Below are 24,271 nucleotides of genomic sequence, written 5' to 3'. Positions count from 1 at the left end.
AGCGCTGCAACCCCAGAGTTGTCCGCGACTGGACCTAACAGTAAGGGGTCCCTTTACCTTTTTAATGCTCCATTAAATCTAATGCGCACCTTAATTTTCAGAACCTTGAAACCAATTTTTTTTTGCTGGAGGATGTACCGTAAATGTGCCATCGAATCTAATGCACGCCCTAATTTTCGCCTTGTAATTTGGCCAGCCAAAAAAGGTGCACATTACATTCAAGTAAATACAGTAATCTGAGCATGTGGTAGAGAAAATATAGCTAACTGGACACACACCCTTCCAGTAGGGTAATAGTTTCATATGAGAAGAGGTAGTATTGTGGGCTCCAGCCATTCAGAACAAAGTTTTGCTCAATGCATGGTGTGTAGAAGTGCATTGTAGCATTAAACTTACTCGAGAATGACTTAGTTCTGATAGGGAACCAGTCTTCCATACTACCTTGGTGGTCAACACCAACCCATGGAGACCAGGTAGAATACTAAACCCCAAGCCCAAGGGGCAGAGTAGTAGCTTCTAATGCCACCTTTTGAAACCCACCATCCCAGAACAGCAGTGTCCTGTGTTCTACCCCACATCACAGCCCAAATCTACCAAACCAATGCACAGAAATAGAAAATGCAAAAGACTATATGATTTTGAAACTGGCAAGTGGTCCAAGAGCCACCTTCCCATCATACATTGCAGGTTGTTAACCAGGCCACTGAGGCCATTTCCATCCCCAAATCAGATCAGATTGAGAGGGATTCAAGCACCCTTCACGGAAGCCACACATAGAAGGGTATGCCAATGGTCTATTCATATATCCAACCCGTGTTTGCTCAAAACTGAATGTTACTCAGTTTTAATCTGTTCCAATGAAACAAGTTTCCTGTCTTAGTTGAGATTCCATTATTATTATTTATTTATTTATTTATTTATTTCTACCCCGCCCATCTGGGTGGCTCCCAAGTGAATGTTAAAAACACAATACAGCATCAAACATTTAAAACTTCCCTAAACAGGGCTGCCTTCAGATGTCTTCTGAAAGTCAGATACAGTAGTTGTTTATTTCCTTGACATCTGATGGGAGGGCATTGCACAGGGCGGGCGCCACCACCGAGAAGGCCCTCTGCCTGGTATTGAACCAGCTGGATGTGGATAATCTCTGTTCCTGTCATAGAATGCCATTCTGCCTTCTCAAATTTACTTTGGAGAGAGATCATTCTTCAGTTTCAACCATTGCTTTCTTTACATTTCAGCATGTGAGTGACATAAAGTACTGGCCACAAGGAAGCAAATGTGGATGAAACATCATTAAAGTACTTAAATGTTTGCCTAGGCTGAGACAAGATTTCAGGTAACTTTGTGTAAGCAATACCTTAGTTGTGAAAGCTAATGTGACAAAAGCACATAAAAATGAAATTACAAAGCACAAACACAAGCTCTTAGGTTGGGGAGGCTCTCTCGTGGCTCTGTGTAAGGGTCTGGAAGTCAGTCTGGGTAGCTTTCTCCATGTAGCCCAGTTGCTTCTGAGCTTGTAGTTGCTGGTTCTGAGTGGAAAGGAGAACAGCATCCTGAAGGGACTCCTGGAGCAGCTTTCGATATCTCTGTTCAAGGACATCTATATGCTCTTCAGCATGTTTCCTATAAGCCTGGAATACCTGTAAAAGAAGTTCAACAAGCCTTTTAGTAGATGAAAGAGAGAGGTCAAGGCATGAAAAGGGCATCATCTAGTACTGCTGAACTCTCCCATTCTCTTAGACATTCAACAGGAAATAGCCTGGCCTGACAACTGAAGCTGTGCTCTCTTCCTCTACTGCTGCCCTGCAGAGCAAGTATATATAGAGAGAGATGTCCCAGTGATCCAATAAATAAAGGAATTGCAGGGTTTTTATTGTAACATAGACTTTTCTTGCTCCAGCTCCAAAAAAAGAAAAATCAATTGGGCTCTTTAGGAGGTTATACCACTGGAATCACGTGTTTTAGTCCTTCAGGCAAGCTGCTAAGCGGTCAGCTATATTGATATTTATTTCAAACTTCTAATGTTGCAGAGGGTTGCTGTTTCTCTCACGCAATCAACTGAAGCCCTTATTTGATGCTGCCACTAGAGGTCTGTCACTCCTAAAGATTCCCTGAATCTAAAGGTTCCCACTGAACCTCCAAACAATGAAACAAAAGAGCTGGTTCTGAGTTAAACCTGCCATCTCAAAGGCGCCACCAAACAATGACTGCTTTGAAACTTAGAAGGACCCTTCCCCAAGATTAGTTTGAACTGACAGCTCTCTTGACCTGCAGGATGTGTTGTTTTTGTGTTTCAGTTTCTCGTTGGCATTCTTGGTACAGCTCCTCCAGATCCCTTTCTGCTTCTGCCTGTTCTCTTTGCAATGCCTCCATGCGCAAAATCAGCCGAGACTTTTCTTTCTGCCAGAGCATGGCTCCTTGCTGGCCTGGAGGAAGCTGCAGTTTGGGAAGAGAAAGAACCTTTCAGATGAGTTGTTGTGAGACGGCAGACTATGGGACAGATAAAACAGAGGTTTGGAATTTGTTTAGTTACGATGTTAATTGCTGGTACTGGTTCCAGCATTGGGTGATTGGAAAAGGAAAGCCCTTGTCTCATCTGCCCTCCCTTGCTGCATGTTTCTCTCCCACACACAGTCTGCTTCCTCAAGGAGCTGATAAGTTGGTCTCCTGCCACCACAGACAGGAACTATTCACCTCTTCACTTCCCAGCTCCTCTTCCATTCTCAAAAGTTCCTGTTGTATCAGGAGATGGTGTTGCTCTTGAAGAAGCTGCCACCGGGTTTTTGCTTGAGAGAACCTCCCCTTTGTGTCTTGGTGCTGCTCACCAACTAGGCTCTGAAAAAGAGCAGCGCAGGAAGACAGATCAAAGTACTGCAATAAGTGCTCACAAAGCAAATCTTCTCCAATCTCTGGTTTTCTCAGAGCAATATAAATAATTGTTCATACAGCTCAATCTCTTTGCAAGAGTGCATTGAGTTACATAAAGTATACACATGAAATATTTGAACGGATGTCCTGGAAATCACCATGCATGCCTTGTGTGGCTGCCTCTGTTCATATTACATTTCAATTAGCATGCAACTACTTGTAGTTAAAAGGGGCGCAGTTGGTGCTGTGGGTTAAACCACAGAGCCTAGGACTTGCCAATCAGAAGGTCGGCGGTTCAGAATCCCCGCGACGGAGTGAGCTCCCATTGCTCGGTCCCTGCTCCTGCCAACCTAGCAGTTCAAAAGCATGTCAAGTGCAAGTAGATAAATAGGTACTGCTCCGGTGGGAAGGTAAACGGCGTTTCCAAGCGCTGCTCTGGTTCTCCAGAAGCGGCTTAGTCATGCTGGCCACATGACCCGGAAGCTGTACGCCGGCTCCCTCGACCAATAAAGCGAGATGAGCGCCGCAACCCCAGAGTCGGCCACGACTGGACCTAATGGTCAGGGGTCCCTTTACCTTTACTAGTAGTTAAAAGTAGTTCACACAAGTGTTTAGGGAGAAGCTGTTGAAGTGGTCATATACTTTCAGCATTCTATGGGCAATTGTTTACATTGAGGGGTCATATTCCATGATGCAGGTGTGAGCTACTATAAACTCATGATCTCCTGTTACTTTCACAAGCAATTCAAGTGCATGGCACTTGAAAAATCTCGCTGCTGCTGGTGAAATCAAATCTTCCCAGTCTTCTGAGGACTTGGATTCAGGCACATGGTCTGAGACTCCCACATGTCACTTACAGGGCTGGATGATTCAGTTGCCTCGCTCAAGTCTCTGGCTCTGTGCATTGCAGCAGTGAAAGGTTTGTCTTCCATGGCACTTTGAAGTACACCAACCTGCTCAAGCTGGATCTTTGGGATGCTGCCACCTCCTGTCAGAAACAAGTCTTGTATGAAAGAAACCTTGTAGCAAGGAGGGATAAGAGAATATTTAGACACAAGGAAGGGGATGTCTTGCTGTGTATGGTGAAATAAAATGTACCAATTCCTCCCCCTCCCGCCATATAAAGATAGCTGATTTATATTAGTATGTTTTGCCCTACAGTGTGTTGTTTATATACTGTAAAACCATCTCTCTATCCATATTTCTTTTCCACACTTCATGTTTTCCCTTGATTGCTTCCTGTAGGAGCTGAAAGGACAATACCAAAGGGGATTGTCTTTTGGGTGATTCACAGGCAGGGCCCCATGAGTGGAGATTGTAGCCAGAGATGGTCCATGGGTGGGGGGGAATGGGGAGTGATGACAGCCAGGTAGACCTGGGTGAGTCAGGTGTGATGGATATCAGGCTGTGATCTCAACTGCAGTTGTATTAGGATTCAGTTCATTATCTCCTAATACTTGCTTCTTATATACAGTACTCTGCAGCAGAACTTTATGAATTAGCACTTGTGAATTATTAGTTCTTCGCATTTTGTGTGATTGCTTTCCCGAATCTGGGAGTGTTGTGGTGACCTGTTAGTTATTCTTGGATCCACCATTGTTAACAAAGATCCCATGTGGCCGGGGTGGCTAGGCCTACTTCACCAGCTACAGCCTCTCTGGGACAGATGACTTATCCACTATATTCCATGCTCCAGTAGCCTACAGGCTGCTGACAGGCTACTGGCAGTGCAATGTGCTCTACGTGGGGCTGCCATTGATGATGGTTTGGGGCCCACGACTAGTGCAGAGTGCAGCAGCCAGGATGGTGTCTGACATGGCAGAAACGACTCATAGTACATGTATCCTGAAAACTTTGTTAATTCAAGGTGCTTATTTTAATGCATGTATTTTAATGTAAATAACATTGACTCCAAACTTCTGAAGGAGCGCTTCCCCCAATATGTGCCAGCTTGGGTATTGAAATCAATGGAGAAAGTTTTGGCAGTGCTGCCACCTTTAGAAGCTCAGGGTGGTGGTGGCTCATGATAGGGTCTTGTCTGTGGCAGCCCCCAAACTGTGAAACTCCTTTCTCATAGGAGTGTGCCTGGCACTTTACATGTTTTGTCAGATAACTTAGGTTGCAACTGTTCATCCTGGCCTTTGGATGGTGGTAGTTTATCTATTTCATGCCTTTATTGTTGTTCCGTGGTTTAAAGATCACCTGTTTAATTTATCCTACAAATCAATGAGTTATCGATATATTTATCAAGCTGTTTCACCTCCAGATAGGTACAAAGTAATTCCGGCCTTTAATTGTTTTCAAACCTGATGTTTCTTTGTCCTGCCGTGTATCATCTTGGCTTTGCTGATTCCCAAGTTCACCCCCATCATCCATATCTGATGTAATTTTACCCTGAAGTGGAACACAGTCAAGTGATTCAAAGTACAGAGTGGGAATGATACTGGTATCTTAACAGAATTCTCTCTACCTTGAACCCGCTTCACACAGAGACTGAAAGAGACTGCAGTGGACATTTTTGGGCCTAGCAGGTTCCTTGGTTTGCTCAATTAGGACTGGGGGGTTGGCAGACACCCACTCCCTCTCAAACACGCATACATGCACTTTCATGTAACGCTGCTTATTTTTGTTATTCCTAAAATAATAAACAAGATGCAATAAGATACTTTTCCAAATGAAAGGGCCAGTGCACTTCAAAAGCTAATTGTATAAAGACTAAACCATATTGTCACGGCCACCCAGGACGGGTCCCAGCTCACAAGAGACCTCACTCCGTTGCAGTTTATTTACAGGAAAAGTTTATTGAAGATTTCTGCTTCTCGTACAGTTCAGCATCGTGGCCGTACGTCTGTCACGTTAGACCGCTGAAGTCCCCTCTGACTCCTCCCCTCTTCCACACCAACTTAATAGCCTGGCTCTAGACCACCTCTTCCTCTCCTTTCTTTTCCGCAGGGTCTTCCTGCCCCCCTGGGTTCCCTCTCTCCGTGACTCGCCTGAGGCTGAATCCTCTGCCGCCTCTTCCCCCCTCCTTCTGGCTTTAGGGCCGGGCTCCTCCCCTGAGCTCTCTCCACTTCCGCGCGCCTCTACGTTTGAACTTGGCGCGCGTACGTTGCTGCTGACCTTTCTTTCGACCGCTACACCACCCCTTGTTCTGCTCTCCACCCTTTCCGGCTGAACACCTTGCTCCAACCCCCTTTCTCTGTTCTCTCCTAATCCTGCTCCCTCCGAGAGGCTGACGACTCCACCCCCTTTACTCCGTTCCGGCTGAGACGCCTCTTGCTGCGTCTGTCTTCCACTGGGCTCCTCTCCGCTTCTCCCTTCTCCTCCCTTTTGCTTGATTAAGGTAACCCCCTTTTGAGAATCCTCTGACTCGCTGCTCAGACTCGTGGATTCCCTCAGAATTCCGTCATCTTCTTCCTCATCCTTCTGCCCCTCCTCCCACTCGCTCTCCGTCTCCTCTGTCATCTCCTCCTCTCTCCCAGAAACCCTGACACATATGTAGGTACTTCTACAGTTTTTGGGTTCCTGACAGTTCCACTGTGAACTTCTACACTGGGCTTCCTGCTACACCGTATACTATGATAAGACATTTATTCCCCTAAGTTTGCAGGGTGGGCCTGATAAGCTGAGATACCTGAGACGTACTTACCCTGCCTTCAGGAGAAGTAGCCTTTGCTTCATATGCTGAGGCCTCTTTCTTTTTCTTCCAGCATTGGCTTTTCAGAACCTTAAAAACAGTCGAGCCCAATTCCTCAGCCTCAAAATTGTCTACAGCTATTGTGGGCACGCTTCTTGGAGCCCTCCAGCCCGCCCTGCTGTAATAGCCAAACAGTTAGCAAGCAAAACCATGCAAGTGGTTACCCTCTCCACTAGTTTCTATGGCCATTCAGAAGGACTCAATGAATCTGAATGGCAGCAGTGGCTTCCAAGATCTTCTGGAAGCCGGAAGCTGCCACAGACGCTTCTCCTTGCTTTTCTGGCAGCGGGGACAGAGGGGAGTCATGCCCATGGAGGTGCCCCTTGGATTCTGCCACCTGAGGCAGCTGACTCATGGATGGACTGGCCCTGAGTTGGCACAATGTGAGTTTTAAAGTGCAATTCATTTCTCTCCTGCCAGTATCCTTTGCATAGGGACACATGCACACACGCTCGAACCAACCCCTACCCTATCTGAAATTTCTTGCAACATGGAGAAACAGAAATGTTGTTGTGAACCGCCCTATGGATGAATGATGATATATAAATTTAATCAATAATAATAAATGTTCTGGGCAGCCCATTGTACTTTACATTTTTGCCACATTCTGCCGGGTGACAGAAATCAACACAAAGCAACAGGTGCACCCGGATTGTCTTACCAGTTCACTCAATTATGGAACATATTCAACCTACTGACTAGTCTAAGCCAGTGGTTATGCTATTCCTAGACTAGGGGTGGGGAAACCTCCAGCCTCCAAGCCAATCTGCGCACGAAGCCAAATCAAGCAGCTCTGGGTTTTTGCAGGCATCAGATCTAAAAGGGACTTCTCCCTCATGCAGCTGATGTTTGCAAAATGCAGGCTTTCTTCTCCCCTCCCCATCAGCTGATGGGAATGAGAGAAAGAAGGCTTTGCCAGCCCTATGCTTAGAGCTTTGGAAAGTACCTCAACCTACACAAATGCACATCTACCACAACTGTGTACCCTAAGATTGTGAGATAACCCCTTCATTTTTTAAAACCAGAGAAGGGATATCCCTTCAAAAGCACTTAATGGAATGCATCATAAGATTCCTCGTCAACTACTAGTAAAATGTAGCATCTGAAACACTATGACAGCTAAAGTAAAAACTTGGAGCACAGGGGCAGCTGGGGACAAACAACACGGGGAGTTCTGCCTCCATTCCCCACCGTTGAGCTTCCCAGAAGTACTTGACTGGCCTCTTTGGAAACAGAACTGACCTGATCCAGGATGCCAAATCGTATGTTCTGATCTGATTTAAAGAAATATAATTTACTGTAAAACCACTTTTCATTCAGATTTTTTTTAAATGTTTGAATTTTCATTTTTTAAATTACAGTCATACCTTGGTTGTCGAACGGAATCCATTCGGGGAGTCCATTTTACTTCCAAAAACGTTCAGCAACCAAGGTGCAGCTTCTGATTGGCTGCAGGAGCTTCCTGCACTCAATTGGAAGCCATGGAAGCTGCATCAGACGTTCAGGTTCCAAAGAACATTTGCAAACCGGAATACTCACTTCCAGGTTTGCGGCGTTTGGGAGCCAAAACGTTCAAGTTGCAAGGTCTTGGGGGGGGGAACAGTGCAATTAAGGGGGGAACCCCCCACATAGGTTAGATACCATAATTAAAATGTAAGAGACTGGTCAATGATTAGCATTTTCAAAATTAACTTGTTTTTAAATTGTTAAACATTTTTCAAAATCTTTTATATATCTATTTATAAGAAGAAAATACATTTTAATTTTAATTTAGCTTAGTGAGATGAATTCCCTGTTAGGGATAAGTAGGAGACTAAAACTGAGTTTCAGTATTGCAATGACCACAGACAAACCTACAATGCAGCTGCAATTAGAACATGGCATATAAATGGAGTTGTCCCATCTCTAAAAGGATGTTGCAAACTTGGAAAAGTGAAGGAAAGAGCAGCCAAAATTATCAGGGAGGACTGGAGCACCTTGCCTACAAAGAAAGGCTAATGTGTTCGAGGTTTTATAACATAGGGGGGAAATTTCTAAGGGACAGGGACTGACACACACTCGAGTTTTATCAGTTATGCATGGTGTAGAGAAAGTGAACATAAGTTTTGGAATCCACCCATGAAATAATTGGTGCCTAATTAATTTACGGAACTTGCGGCCACAAGATGTGCTTATATAGCAAATAAACTTAGTTTTAGAATACAATGTGACGTGTTCACAGCTGTCAAGTCCTGTATCAACTATTACTCATAGTGGCCATGTGAAACTCATGGAATACCAGTTGCGAGGCAGCAATAACAGGAGAGGGCTCCTCTTTCTGACATCCCTGGAGGCATCTGGCTGGTCCCTTTGGGAGGCAGGATGCTCTGTTGGTCTGATTCAGCAGAGCTCTATGGGTGCCTGTGTTCTACTTATTTAGGCTTTAATTCAGATAACTGTCCATTAAATGCAGACCATTCTTGTGAATGCCTGAGAGATTCTACAGTTAACTGCCCAGTCTTCTGCAAGTCCAGAATATTGTGCTTCAAACATGGCCTTTCAACTCTGGCTGCATGAGATTTCTGGCAAATACTTCATTATGCAGAGTTCATACCAACTAGAGTGGTACCTTGGTTTGCAACCGTTTTGGATTACAACCATTTTGGATTACAACCACGTCAAACCCTGAAGTGTGTGTCCCTGTTTTTTGGATTACAACCTCTCTTTTTTTGGATTACAACCAATATTATTTGGGGAGGCCACATTGGTGAAAGCACGCTTTGTGTTACAACCTGTTTTAGTTTACAACTGGCCCTCTGGAACGGATTCTGGTTGTAAACCAAGGTATCGCTCTATGCTGATGCTGTGCAGTTACCTGTATCTCCTTGATCACCCTCTCCAACTGGCTGAGCATGCTCTCCTGCTCCACCCGACTCTTGAAGGACAGCTGGGCTCTCAGCTCTCCTATCACCTCTCTTCGTTTCTGAGCCTCCTGAGTGGGATCCCAATGGACTGGTGCCACTTTCTTTGTCACAGTCCTCACTTGTTCAGTCAGTGAGATGGCAGACCGTATCTCTTCTCCAGAAGCATCTGGGGAAAACCCCACAAAACTCTCAGCCAGACTTTGTAACATCTGGGTTTCTTGGTTGGCCTCTAGAGCAGTAGTCACCACTTGAGGCAAACATCATTCTCTTTTAAAACTCTGATAAAGATACACTGTGGGCTTATCCACACATATTTTGCCTTGCTCATTCCAAGTACAGGTCCATGCTTAAAAGCTCTATGCCCAAGTGTTCATTTGGTTGTGTGTGTGTTTTTCTCCAGAGCTTTCCCTGCAAAAACCTGCTCTTTAGTGCTCAGACATCAATTCAGGTTTTCCATTATTGCTGTTTGCTCCAACTGAGCTTTAAAGAGCAGGTTTTTGCAGAGAAAGCTCCAGAGCAAAAAAGAAATGCGAAAGGGCAATCAGACCCAGTGCTTTAAAATGTGGACTGTTCCTAGACAGAGCAGAGGGAAGGTAAGTAGGGTAAGCCCTGAGGTAGCACAGCTAACTTTAGTACTTTAGTAGTACTCTGCAAAGATTTTGTTTCCAGATTAAACAGGTGCCACTCAGTTTCCAGCAGTGGTTACTGAGACTAACTGCCTTTCCTGCTAATAAAACAAACCAGATCTTCCCCTAAAGCAATATACTTATGCTGGATCTGAACCAACACGAGAAGGATAACTATCCTACAGCCACAAGTTTAAAACTTGTTTTATTTTGATATGTTTTAATTTTATGTTCTTGTTGTATTTTTATATTTCATGGCGGTAGTTTTTGTTTTATAAAGCTATTGCAGTACAGTTTTAAAACTCTTTTACATAGACTGTTATTTGTGTGAGAATTGCAGTGTTTTATTCTAGTGCAAGTGGCAGCAGAGTGCATTAGAACCCACCTGCTGGTCTGCGTTTATTCAGCTGGCTGCGAAGATTAGCTGTATACACTTGCTGCAGCCACTTCCCACTTGGTTTGTGGCAATGTTTTTTCTTACCAATTCCATTGAAAAACAACCACTGCTGCTTATAAGAAAGAGTGGAAAAAATGCATTGCATAACCATGTTTCACGTTGGTTGAAACAGTCACTTCCTGTGAGTTTTTAAAATCTTAGGACTTTTAAGACAGATGTTTCTCCAGTTCCCTTTTGCAGTGAAGAGGCAGAATCAGCTCAGCACACCAGAATAAAATAAAAGAAAGAAGGAACAAACAAATCACCTTACTTATTCAAAGCACAATGTTTTTTGAATAATGCAAACCACCTAGAGAATGAATTGTTAATGGGGAGTATGAAAATGCTGTAAATTGATCATAAATTGATATTACTCATGGAAGTGTAGTTTGGTAAGGTGATAAGAACCTTAGTTCCCTGTCACAGAACTGCAATTCTCAGGGTCCCAAGATTAATACAGTGGTGCCTTGCAAGATGAAATTAATTCGTTCCGCGAGTCTTTTCATCTTGCGATGTTTTTCGTCTTGAGAAGCACGGTCCGTCGCAACTGCGCCTCTTCAAGCGGCTTTAGGAAAAAAGCGAACAAACTCGCAAGACGTTTTCGTCTTGCGAAGCAAGCCCGTAGGGAAATTCATCTTGCGAAGCGACACAAAAACCGAAAAACCCTTTCGTCTTGCACGTTTTTCGTTTTGCGAGGCATTCGTCTTGCGGGGCACCACTGTATTAAACTGTTTTAAGCCTGTGGTAAGGAAGTGCCCAGAAGCAGAGTATCCTTTCTCCATCTAATGGGTGGAGACATCATCTACTTCCAGGTCTTTGGAGAAAAACAACTACCCTCACAATCAGATCATGGAACATGTATGTTCTTGAGAAGGGAATAGTGCTTGACAAGCTACAGCAAAAACAACCTTCCTTCAAAATCATACAAAAGAAAACGATACGTGTAACTGTGGTACCTGGCAGAGTCAGGCACAACAGCAGGAAGGTGAAGGCATTTTCTTCCAGCAAATGCTTCAACATCCAGCAGAGGAACTCCGTGTCAGCAGGAAGAGCCGCAGCCGATGAAGCTCGGAAAAGAGGCAAAAAACTGTACAGGAAAAGAGCAGCAAGGAACAGATCACCCAGCAGGCAGAGAATAATCACATTTCTTAAAGCAGAATTAATTTGGCTGAGTCCCGAGCAGTGAAGGTGACTGTACCCCAGTACCAAAGATTTAGGGGCTACACATTCCCAGAAAAGGAGGCCTTGTGCTTCCTGCGCATTCTCTGATAATCTGCTTGACCTTTACTCAGGCCCACCCCATACTTACGGATCAGCAGAGTGTTGCTCATTTCCTCCAGAAAACTCAAAGATCTTGACGGCAGCACGCTGAAGCCCCTGACCACCCTCTGCTTTTGTCTCCATGGTGATGGTGAAGAGGTTGCCACATCTCAGGGGGAAGGTAGGAAAGAGAAGGTTAGGATGGTCTGGGTAGATAGGTGAGAATGGCCATCTCTAAGCTCCCACTACCAGTATCTGGCCATTGTCATTTTACATAAAGCTGTTGTCCTAATTGTGCAACTCAGTTTCACTGTTAATGCTCCACTGTGTAATTTCCACTGCAGTCTTCACCTCTGCAATGTTCTGGAATGGCGGTGAGGGAAAGGATAATGGAGGGCCTTCTTCTAACTTGCATCAGGAATCCTGATGGAGCAAACAGAACTGAGCTATATGGACTGATGTATGACTTGGGCTGTTTCCAGACTAGGGTGTTAATGCATACATGGGTTGCTGTTTCCATGTGCACATATGTGCACCTTTGCCCACACATGAGTGCACTCAAGTATATACTTCCAAAATCTACCTTGATGCTTCCTGGACGGTGCTTCATGAGAAGTTTTTGTGTGGTTTTGTGTTGCCTCCTCCCCTCAGTTAGTATTTCCCCACTCACTGTAAGTTCCTGGAAGCTGAGGTCTGGCATGCATGCAAGTATGAGGACTGCAACCAACACTGCAGCTCTGCTGCTGCAAGGGACTTCTGTGTCTGCAATGGAACTTCCTTTCCTGTCACTTCCAGCATGCTCTGCACCCTCAGTATCAGCTCTGGAGGGTTGCAGAACCTTCCACAGCAGATTTTGAGGGCACGCTGGAGGTAGGGTGGGAGAGGGAAGAGGAAGCAGAAGTCCTCTTGCACCAGTGGAGCTCTGCTAGCACAGCATTTAATACAACCCCTTTTTTACATTTCACAAAAGAGTAGTTTAAAAAATGTATGTGGGTCGCTGCTAGCCAGGGAACTTGAGTTCCTTTGTGGGTATCCAGACATGCATTTGCAGCTACGAACCCACGCCTTTTTAAGGAAAAATAATGAAATACAAGTTTTTAATATATACCAGATTTGCACAAAAGAGCAGTCAATGAATGAATGAATGAATGTGTGCACCTCTCTAAGCCAGGCAAAGGTTTGGAGTTACTTGGACAAAAGGCTGCCACTTCCTTTCCTCCCTTCCTTTCTCACTTGCAAGGGCAACTGTTATTTTTAATACAGCTGTGCTATTTTTGGATTCTCTTAAGCTTAATTTGGTTTTATTACAGTGTGGTTTTACTGTTACGTTTTTGTTCTCTTTTATATGTACAGCCCCCTAGACAAATTACTTTATACAACCCCCTAGACAAATTATTTTATACAGCTCCCTAGACAAATTATTTTATAAGGTGTCTCATAAGCAAGCAAGCAAATAGAGTTGGTGGCAAAGTAGGGAGTGGATGCTCTCAAGGATCGGGGCCATTAGCAACAAACTGCCTGATGGTGCCAATCCTTGACCCTGGGCCTGCTCTGCTGTCGGGTGGTCTCTGCCAGATATTGATGTGCCTCATCCTACACCGCTTCCCTAAGCAACATCCCTCATCCAGACAGACTGGTATACTCTGGAACCCCTTGGCATACCAGGACTGCTACAGCTTATAGTGCAGCGCATGACTGTCTTCCAAGGCCAGGTGCAGAAGGCAGTGGGCTGGTGGCAGCAGGGGGGGCACTAGTGTGTGTGTATCTCTGCTCCTCACCTCCAACCTAGTGCTTCCCTGGCCCTTCTCCCTCACAGTCCCAGCAAGCAATAGCACCCCACCTCTTGCCCCATGGCTGAATTAGTAAGATCCGAACCCTGGAAATGCAAGGTCCCAAATGTGCAGAGAAGAGACAACTGTGGATGGACGGGTGTCTGTTAAACTTCAGGTTGAATGTATATAAGTTGAAGGGGCAGCTCACTGCTGGGATGCTGCTGTGTACATTCTAAAACCACGTGAAATGGCTGTGGCATTGCTGTAAAACCTGGGGCGTGAAGCGCCAGCTGCACAATCGGTTCCTAGCAGGCATTGTGCAAGTTCTTAGCTCTTTCCTTCCTCAAACTGAAAGGATCGGCAGGGAAGTATTCTTGTGTCATCGTGAGTAAGAATAGCCTTGGGGTTCAGCAAGAAATGATGATGCTTTAAAAAGCAAATCTTTGATCGTAAGTCACAGAAGCCAAAGGCCTAGTGCAGGGGACGCCAATGTGGTGCCGTCCCAATGTTCGGGGCTACAGCTGCCATCATAACTGGCCATGCTGACTGGGTCTGGTAGAAGTTCTCATTCAAATAATCTGCAGGGCACCAAGTTGGCCACCTCTGGCCTAGGAAGAACCAGGAAAAAGTGTGTGGGCTGACTCAGTCTCAACTTTCCACTAGTGATTGTACCAGTGACTGTGCAGCTCCTGATGCTAAACTGCACATCCATGACGCAAGCAGCTTATGAGCTGCACATATGTGAGCAAGGCCAAAGTCTGGTCAGTACACTTCTAAGTGGCCCTCAAGTGGCACAGAGTGCAGGAGGCGAATATTCTGCCTCTCGAGTGGAGATCTCCAAGATGGGTTCAGGAAGGTGCATCAGAGAGAATGTCAGAATCTTGAGCAGCGTTAGCTGTGTGTGCTGCTCTCTTCCCCTCAAAAGAGCACTCCCCTTCCTGCTGCCCTTACATGGCTGCTTTGTGCTGCTTCTGGAAAGATTTCTGCAAATAACTTTGGTGCAGTGACATCCCCTGCAAGTAGCAATGAGTGGCAGCTTGTGAATTGGCCACAACGACTTCAGTTGCTTCTTCCACCATCCTAAAGAGAGAAGGAGAGAGTTGATAGTGTGAGGCATCTTAATTAGGCTGCCATAGAAATAATGAGGAGGGTGGTCAGAGGTTCCTCAGAAACTCAGGGCTCATCCAGAATTTACGCCACCTTTTCCAGGCACAGGTCCATGGTCAAGCGTGATGTTGTTTTTTTACCCTGGCACTTTTCCTGGGAAAACCCAATTGCTGTTTGCTCTGATTCAGTGCTAAAACACTGAAGTTTTCCTAGGGAAAGTGCCAGGACAAGAAAGCCAACAACATATTCACATTCCTTATGTCTTAGATAAACTTTAATCTGTCTGAACTAAATTTCTTGTGCATGCCATCTAGTCAGATCCCTCCCCAGCCATTCATAGAATCACAGAATTGTAGCGTTGGAAAGGACACCAAGGGTCATTTAGTTCAGCCCTCTGCAAGTCAGGAATCTCAACTAAAGCACCCGTGACAGACAGCCATCCAACCTCTGCTTAAAATCCTCTAAGGAAGGAGAGTCCACCACCTCCCAAGGGAGTCCATTCCACTGTTGAACAGCTCTGTCATATTCTGTTCCACTGGGTGAAATTCTCCCTGATCTCTGAGTAAATAAAAAGTGAAATCCCAGATTCTTCTCTGTTTTCTGTGCTAATGTTTCCTCTCCTCCTCAACAAAGACCAATCCAACACCATAGCCTTGGAAATGGATGCTTACAGCCCCAGCGGAGGGAGGTCCATCACCTGCAGGACTTGACTTCTGGGGCTGAGGAGGTCTTGAGCCTTTCCATCTGTGTAGATCTGAAATGGGATGGATGTGAGAAAAGTATCAATACAGCTGGGACTGGGATGAATGGCAATGGCAAACCCGAAAGAGCAAAAACTATTATAGTCACATCAGTCAAAATGAAAATACAGCTTCCATGGCTTGCAGAACAAACAGATACTTGGAACAGTGACCCATGGGGCATAGCAATGAGGACACAGGCAACTTACAAGAACGTTTTTATGGAAGAGCATTGAGTGTGTGAAGCTGGTGCCACCCTATGCAAGATATGCTCACCTGGACAAAGGTGATGGTTTGGAGGTACTGAGTACTATTTTTGGCAGGGCTAGATTCTTGCAAGACAGATTCTATTACCTGAAGACAAATGGGAGAAAGAAAGAAAAATGCAACTCATCAGAGTTTATGCCTTGCATGCACAAGTGGCTGCGTACAACTGATGCTTTTGCATCCTTTTGGAATTGTTGTTCAGTACTTTATTTACTCACCTATTACAAAGCAGCCCAATGGTGTCATTATCAGCCCACAATGCAATCAGGTGTTTTCTGAGCTGCCCTCCCTTTTGGCTGATTTGTGGTGAGTTTCTCAGTGTGCAATGGAACTGAAGCCTTTCACGTGTAGACTGGCAAAGTGCTATTGGGCCAGTGGGGGGTTTGGACTGGGGATGAGGCACAGATAGGGGACAGTCCTGAGGGCCACATGGAGAACACTGGAGGGCCACATTCAGCCCCTGAGCCTGAGGTTCCCCACCCCAATGTTATGGGGAATGAACTGCATGTAATCTCTCATGGCTGATCATCGAAGAATTGATGCTTTTGAATTATGGTGCTGGAGGAGATTCTTGAGAATCCCATGGACTTGCAAGAAGATCAAACCTATCCATTCTGAAGGAAATCAGCCCTGAGTGCTCACTGGAAGGACAGATCCTGAAGCTGAGGCTCCAAGACTTTGGCCACCTCATGAGAAGAGAAGACTCCGTGGCAAAGACCCTGATGTTGGGAAAGATGGAGGGCACAAGGAGAAGGGGATGACAGAGGACAAGATGGTTGAACAGTGTTCTCGAAGCTACTAACATGAGTTTGACCAAACTGCGGGAGGCAGTGGAGGCAGTGGAAGACAGGAGTGCCTGGCGTTCTCTGGTCCAGGGGGTCACAAAGAGTCAGACACGACTAAATGACTAAACAACAACAAAGCTCTCATAGGTAGCATCCTTCTTTCTAAGAGTCAGATGCCATCTACAGTATCATCCTCTCCGATCATAACTTCATTCCATAATGACTACATATTACAGTATAGAAGTCTCCCTCACCTTCTGGACAAAGGCTTGGATTTGTGTCTGGCTTCCATCGTGATGGGCTTCACAAACCAGCAAGGACACACTGTAGCCCAAAGGCACCATGGCCAGCAGAGGTTGCAGCTGCTCCAGGAAGAGCTTGTCCTGGAGTGAAGGACAAACATGATCATCTAAATGCCCAGCATTAGTGCATATCAGCCCAGATAAGGCCTTGGGTTAGGTACCAGGGCTCCAGACACTTGACAAAATGAAGCCCTCTTTACTGGTTTATTCCCTGAATACAACCTACTGTATAGCATGAACCTTTTTTCCTTTTTCGTTTTTACAAATTAAATGTTGAATAATTTAGTGAAAACATCCTCCCCCAAATTCATTTTGGAACTTGTTTGCGACAAATTATGCTGCTAATGCTAACACATTTGTCATTTTCACATGGAAGAAAATCTCAGTAGCTTAGCTTGGGAAAAAGGCCGGGGAGTGCATAATGGAAATTTATAAAATTATGCATGGTGGAGATAAAGTCCCTCTGCCATGATACTAGAATTCGGGACCATCAAGTGATACTAATTGGCAGAAAAGACAAACAAAATAAGGTATTTCTTCACACAGTGCAAAATTAATTTATAGACTACACTTCCACAACAGCTGCTCTAGGTGGTGGTGGTGGGAACTTGAACCTCTCAAAATATCCTAAGAACTACCTCTCATTTGTGAAATCAAAGCTGTCATGTCAGAAATCACAATTGGTGCACCAAGTGTTCCACCCTAGCTTAGCACATCATTAAGTTATATATTGCAAGGGCTGCACAGAACAATATCCTGGGTATGTTGTACCTGCCCAGTGTCCAAACTGAAGACTCCATCAATGGTGAAGCACCCTTCCTGGAAAGAGACAGCAGTGCTCAATTAGTGCTTGAAGATTTGAGGTCTCTCTCAAATCCTTCCAGTAATTTCCCCATCCTTCTTTGTTGTCAGTGTCTGGTTCACGGGATAATACAGACAAGGCAGATGCGGTCAGGACCTTGGGCAAATCACTGTGAGAAAGCTGGCTAGTGTATCTTGCGACTAGGAAGAAGCTGCGCACAGATCTCCCATAGCCAACTGAAGGCTGGCTAGCCTAGAACTAGTTGGACCTATCCGCCTAAAAGGGCCACTGCCTTATTTTGGAGCCATTGACTCTTATGACATTGAGGTGATGGAGACTGCCCTGAGAGTGAGTCTTCTGAATCTGATAAGGCAATGCCTTATGGCCTGGAAGAACTCAGGGGCTGGCAGCATTCCAAGAGGTGTCTGCCTCTGTGCTTGAATGGGGTTAGGGCTAGGGAACACAAGAGCATCATTCCTGACCATTGGCCATGCTGGCTGGGGCCGATGGGAGCTGGAGTACAACAATATCTGGAGGGTACCCCTGGTCTAGGAGCTTTCTCACCTGCACTCCTTTGTCTGCCTTACTAATGAATATCAGACGGTTAGAAGCTTTGTTCACCACCAGGAAGCTGTCTTGTTTCAAAGAGCCTGGAAGGAACATCAACCAAGAGTACTAATTAGAAATGCAGCCACCTTATTCTTTAGCATCATGTGGGCACAGGGAGAAAATTTATTAATTATCATTTCTGAATAATAATGTCATTAATTAAAGGCTCTCCACCCTTATGGGAAGAAAAATCTGGGATGGGGCAATTCACAAAGAGATCAAGTGGAAATGACTCATAAGTATCCCACCCAGAATCAATACAAAGCAATAACATGGGCAGAACCTGAAAGCAATACAGGTTTTTTAAAAGTGGCCTTTGCTGAATGAAACCTTTGTTGGTAAAGTCTACATGATATCCATAAGACAACATGTGCAGCACATGCTGCCTTTGGCTTTAATCTCAGGAGAGATTAAGAGCAAGGAAAGACTCGCTCACACTTTGCCCTGTGCTTTCTAAGTACAGGTTTATACTTTAAAGCTGCATGTCTGAATGCTCTTTCTTTCTTTCTTTCTTTCTTTCTTTCTTTCTTTCTTTCTTTCTGCCCTACTGCTTTCCCTGGGGAACCCCTCTCTTTAACGGTGAATCAGAAGAAACAGCAAACTGGATTTTCCGCACATTGCCATTTGTTCTGATTCAGTGGTAAAGAGCGGATTTTCACAGGGAACGTTCTGGAGCAGCAAAAAGAAAAAGGGGGAAAAAGGGCTCAGACACAGAGCTTTGAATCGCAGACCTGCTCCTAGAAACATACCACAAAAGAAAGTCTGGAGGAGTCTGGAGTTTAACTTGACCAAAAGAAAACAAAAAACTAGAATGGAATCCTATCTCGCAGTAGGTGAACTGTTCCCACGTTTTGTGGGCATCCCCTGCAACCAAGCTCATTCCAGGTGTGTTGCTGTCTATCCTTCCTCTGGATTTACTCCTCTGAACTTAAGTAGGTTAAAGTCTTCAGAGAGGCTTTAGCGCAGGCCAGAGGGAACATTTTGTCTTTGGTTTCATCCAGAGTATCACATTATGAATGAAAACTGAGTCCTGCTAACCACAGTGCTGAGTAGAACATCAGCCATATGCAAATCTTTTGTCAAAGAAAGGGCAAGGAGATTCATGTTATATATTTTTGTACCCCATAACTTATTATCTCCATGTTAAAATGATCTAATCAGACTCCTTACTTATAGGATTAATTATAGAATAATAGAATTGTAAAGTTTGAAGGGACCCAAAGAGTCATTCAGTCCAACCCTCCTCTTCTGTCTGTCATGGGTTGACTGGATGCAGAAGAGTGGTGGGAACCCCCAGGGGACAAAGGCTCAGAGTCCAGGGAGTGGTGGTGGGACAGCAACGAGTGGTCAGAGGGATCAGACTGGGAGGAGGAGGTGTCAGAAGCTGAAGAGGTAACAGGGCTTAGTAAGCAGGAAGAGGCTGGGGCAGAGAACAGTCCAGACTCACAGGCAGAAGGGGAGACTGGAGACCAGGGGAGCCAAGAGGAGGAAGTGATGAGTCAGGCTGGTGAGGAAGCCAGGCTTTCCCCCTCTTGCTGTTCCCCCTCCTCCCAAGACAGGCAAGACAATGGAGCCTCAGATAGGGAAAGAACTGGGGAGGAAGAGACTTAGGGAGCTGTGTGAAGGCGGGACCTTCAGTCCCCACAACTGCCTCATGGGGCAGTTCTACTGGGGAGAGTTGCTGTGCCATCTAGGCCTGATCTCCTGAGCTGTCTGGTTTCTTGAATAAAGAGTTAGCTTCAATGAAGCCGCGTAAATTATTTTTGAGCTGCTCCTGACACCTCACACCTTCCAGCTTGTCAATGCCCTTCTTAAACAGTGGTGCCCATAACTGGACACAGTACTCTGACCAAGACAACAAACAGAATCTGACCAAGACAACAAAGTAGAGCAGTACTCTTACTTCCCTTGACCTGAAGACTATAACTTCTCTTAATGCAGTCTAGAATTGAATTAACTTTCTTTTTGCTGCTGCATCACACTGTTGACTCGTGTTAAGCTTGTGGCCTACTATTGTCGTGCAGTTTGATAAACTGGAAGTTGCAGCAGAGAAACTGTTTTAAAGGAAATTATGAATATGCCCAGTGCTTTTTTTCTGGGAGATGCATACCCCTGAAGAATTTTTGAATCTAAATTTGGCCTCACTGAGGGGCAGTATTTCAATATGAGTAGGCAAATGAGAGTACCCCTAGACTTTTTTAAGGAAAAAAAGCACTGTGTATGCATAGCATGCAGCATGTGATAGGGTTGGCTGTGGAACTGCTGAATCAAGAGTTATGCAGCTGATTTAGGAACACCCACATCCCCCTTAGCATCTTGCAAGAACCCTGAAGACTCAGCACATGTAGTCCATCTCTCAGCCCCAAAGGCTCCCTGGAATCTCTGAGAGGCACAACCTTTTCTGTAAAGGTCTCTGAATGACGCTGGGTCCTTTAGGTGAATCATGAAGCCATGTATGTGGTTTAGGGCCAATGACAGAGTGTTTCAGCTAGATTTTCTAATCAGAATAAAGATTGACAGGATTGAGAAGTGACGTGCAACAGTACCTAGTAACTAAAGACATTATTGGATCAAGAAGGCAACACACATTTCTTCCCATACCACGTATGGAAATAGAGGAGAAGACAGCCTGGTAAGCAGGCAGCATTGACCTGAAAGCAGGAAGGGATTGTCAAAGTGGAAGACAATCTTTACTATTACAAAAAGGTGCCATCAATAAAAATGGGACAAGGAAAATTAGCTTTTGCCAACTCCTGCTAGTCTCTCATTGCTCACATCTGTACGTGTCACTCCTCAAGGCCATTTTTATTCTTGCTAAGAAAAGGTCGTTCCTGCAGAGAAGGTTCCTGTTTCCCCTAAATGTTATTGTTGCTTATATGTAATTAGCCAATATGAAAAAGGAATAGTGTAGAATAGGATACAGCAAAGTTTTTTGGTGCTGTGCAGCCATCCCCAAAGAAAGCGGGTTCCCATTCTCCAGCTGTTGAGTACCATACCTGGTATCTGTCGAATTCCCACAGCTGCTTGAACACGCACTTCCTGTTCAGCCTGTAAGGAAGCACAGCAGAGACAGCTCAGTTTGGGGTGTCCGTGAGAGTCAGTCCTTGGGAATCTGTTTTGGAGAGGCAAGTGCAACCAGGCAGCCAGGTCCCAAATTCTGGTGGACATCAATAGCAACACAGAACTCAAACAGAAGATGGAAACCTTGAGCAGGGTGCAGGGGAGACAGAACAGTTCTCAGCTCCCTAGAAAGAGTGTCCTCTACAATGCCCTGCATGTCTACTAGCTCATGCTGAGCTCCCCTCTGCAGTACATACCTGCCCAGCATCCATGGCTGACTGTATTGCGCTCTTATTTGCCTAATGCTTTCCACATGGGAGCTGTGAAAAGCAGATAGCATTACCAGAGTGATAGGGTTACCGTTAATGTTTAATCCTTCTGTCTGTGGCCCAGGCATTTCCTGGCAGCTGTCCTTGAAGCACTAGAAAGGGCAGGTTGGGGCCTGGCAGTGGCAGCAAGAATGGGACAGGCAGGCTAAGGGAGAGAATTAACTGGCCCTGTGGTAACATTGGCTGGGGCTTCTGGGTGTGAAGAGTTAGGCAGCAAACAGCCTCTTCTGCTTTAGCCTGCAAGTGGAATAGCTTCTCTGCTTGCAGACTTCTGGAATATTATTTCAACATTCTGTAGCCAGGAACGCAACCCCCTTTTCCCCAACCCCAAAAGTTGGAGGGGCAATTTATTTTTGGATGATGCTCCCTACTCCCTTGATATAGCCCAGAACATGATTGTTCCCCATTCTGGAATTTGGGGGAGGGGAGAGAGAAAAGAAGCAGACATGAAAGAAGAAGAAGAAGAAGAAGAAGAAGAAGAAGAAGAAGAAGAAGAAGAAGAAGAAGAAGAGGAGGAGGAGGAGGAGTAGGAGTTTGGATTTGATATCCTGCCTTTCACTCCCTTTAAGGAGTCTCAAAGCGGCTAACATTCTCCTTTCCCTTCCTCCCCCTCAACAAACACTCTGTGAGGTGAGTGGGGCTGAGAGACTTCAGAGAAGTGTGACTGGCCCAAGGTCACCCAGCAGCTGCATGTGGAGGAGCAGAGACGCGAACCCAGTTCACCAGATTACGAGTCTATCGCTCTTAACCACTACACCACACTGGCTCCACTGGAACACACTCCACACTGGCACACTGGAAAGCAATGCTGTTTGGAAAGTGAAAGGTTACCGCTGGCCCCAGAGTAGAGAGACGAACCCCATAGAGATGGAAACTGCTTGCACATTCCATAGAGGCTGTGGTTGGCCATAAACCCTACCATAGCTGTCAACTTTCCCCCCTTTTTAAGGGAAATCCTATTCGGAATAAGGTAATTTCCCTTCAAAAAAGGGAAACGTTGACAGCTATGAACCCTACTGTGTAGCAGAACGTAGTCCACATCATGACTCAGTTATTGTGCAATGTTGCCCCAGAAAAACAGTAGCATACATTACACCATTTCCACTGAGATTTATTGAGAGCCTGGGAAGAAGGGCAGGAGAAAGGGACGGGGTGGTCAAATCAAACTTACCTGATGGTTGAAATGGGAATCAAAGGCCCGCTCTGAATCACTCTGGGTGGGTGAAGACCCCAGGCGGCCTTCCTAGGGTTAGGAGGAGACCAGCAGTGCCTCCTATTTGTCGAGAGTCTGCTGTGGAGGAGGCATGGGGGACACTGCTGAGGAGGGGGCAGATCTTGTGAGCCACAAGGAGGGAGCCACCACTGCCGACAGTGATGCATTCCTTGGAGGCCAGATCTGCTGCCCCTGGAGATCCTGCCACCTGAGGCAGTTGCCTCCTGGGCTCTGACCAAGACCTATATCCCACCCCTCCATTATCATTCAGGTGACATGGAACATAATGGGGGCATACACCACTCTGGCCTCATGTGGCACTCAGAGCATGCATGGTGAATCTTTGGCAATGGCAACTATGGCAAAAGGGCACTTTGCAGAAGAAAGCAGCATGGTGTAGAAGCAATTTTCACTGCTTCCTAACTGTTGGCTCCGAGCCCTACCTAATTACAGTGGTACCTCGGGTTAAGAACTTAATTCATTCTGGAGGTCTGTTCTTAACCCAAAACTGTTCTTAAACTGAAGCACCACTTTAGCTAATGGGGCCTCCTGCTGCCACCACGCCGCAGGAGCACGATTTCTGTTCTCATCCTGAAGCAAAGTTCTTAACCTGAGGTACTATTTCTGGGTTAGCGGAGTCTGTAACCTAAAGGGTCTGTAACATGAAGTGTATGTAACCCAAGGTAGCACTGCAAGCCTTCTGAAGCTCAGCCCCTGAGCCTCAGACAAGGAAGCCTGTCACAGCAGAAAGGGAGCAGCATCTGAACTAGCCAGGGTGGCTTTGTAAAAAGATCTAAAGCCACACCTTCTAGCTGACTTCCAACATAGAATCATTGTCCCATTTCCTCTTTATTTTATAATTTTCCTTTTATTAGATATAGCTTCTCAAGTCTACAAAGAGTATTGCCTTTCAAGATAACATGGGATAGCTAATACAATTTTATAATGACATCTTATTTTCAACAGTCCAAGGAAGGAAAGTATATTAATCCAAGGTCCATCCAAGGTTTCTTTCTAGGGTCATACCTGTTAAACTGTTTATAATAGATTTATTAGTTTTCTAGTAGGCTGACTGTACCTGTACACCTCCCTCTCCCCCATGTGAGAAAAAGATTCTGAAGACCAAACTGGACATATAGGTGGCTGGGTCTCTTACGGTTTTTAAACATGGCAAATGCAGCCATGGGAGAGCCAGATCACAGTGGCACTGGGGAAGGAGTGGAGCACATGGAAATTGCCTCTCGCTGTATTCCACATCCACGGATGACCCCCTCTTAGAGCAGGCTCTGCGGGATGTATGCAGTGTATGGGATCATTATATATATATATCTCTCTTAAAAATGGCATCTGTAAGCAGCTGGAGATCAAATGTACACTCTACTTTTTTTGTTGTTGCTTTATAACAATTGTAAATATTTATCAGTTTTTAGTACAGGAGGTTATTTTTAAAAGATGTTGGAAGACTGTGGTTAATTTTTAATAAAAATAACAT

The 24,271-nt window shown here is 45.2% G+C and overlaps 2 protein-coding genes across 2 annotated transcripts in view; both read right to left on the bottom strand.

Moving 5' to 3' along the window:
- Positions 1 to 24,271, bottom strand: part of DND1 (DND microRNA-mediated repression inhibitor 1) — a 92,654-nt gene that overhangs the window by 7,370 nt on the left and 61,013 nt on the right. The gene's annotated exons all lie outside the window — the stretch shown is intronic.
- LOC309374840 (uncharacterized protein) lies at positions 1,002 to 23,914 on the bottom strand (the record flags this gene model as incomplete). The annotated part of the gene is made up of 18 exons (XM_081920012.1): positions 1,002 to 1,643; positions 2,272 to 2,439; positions 2,698 to 2,838; positions 3,729 to 3,859; positions 5,178 to 5,265; positions 6,521 to 6,598; positions 9,423 to 9,637; positions 11,490 to 11,620; positions 11,843 to 11,962; positions 14,517 to 14,645; positions 15,344 to 15,426; positions 15,689 to 15,766; positions 16,719 to 16,847; positions 17,538 to 17,585; positions 18,133 to 18,218; positions 21,174 to 21,225; positions 22,738 to 22,809; positions 23,858 to 23,914. The coding sequence occupies 18 exons, from the start codon at positions 23,912 to 23,914 to the stop codon at positions 1,428 to 1,430; spliced, it is 2,022 nt and encodes a 673-aa protein (XP_081776138.1). The 3' UTR covers positions 1,002 to 1,427.

This window comes from Podarcis melisellensis (assembly GCF_964234715.1).
Source record: "Podarcis melisellensis genome assembly, chromosome: 7".
NCBI lineage: Eukaryota > Metazoa > Chordata > Lepidosauria > Squamata > Lacertidae > Podarcis > Podarcis melisellensis.
The sequence above is the reverse complement of the archived record's forward strand: the minus strand, read 5'-3'. Positions and strand labels throughout refer to the sequence as shown.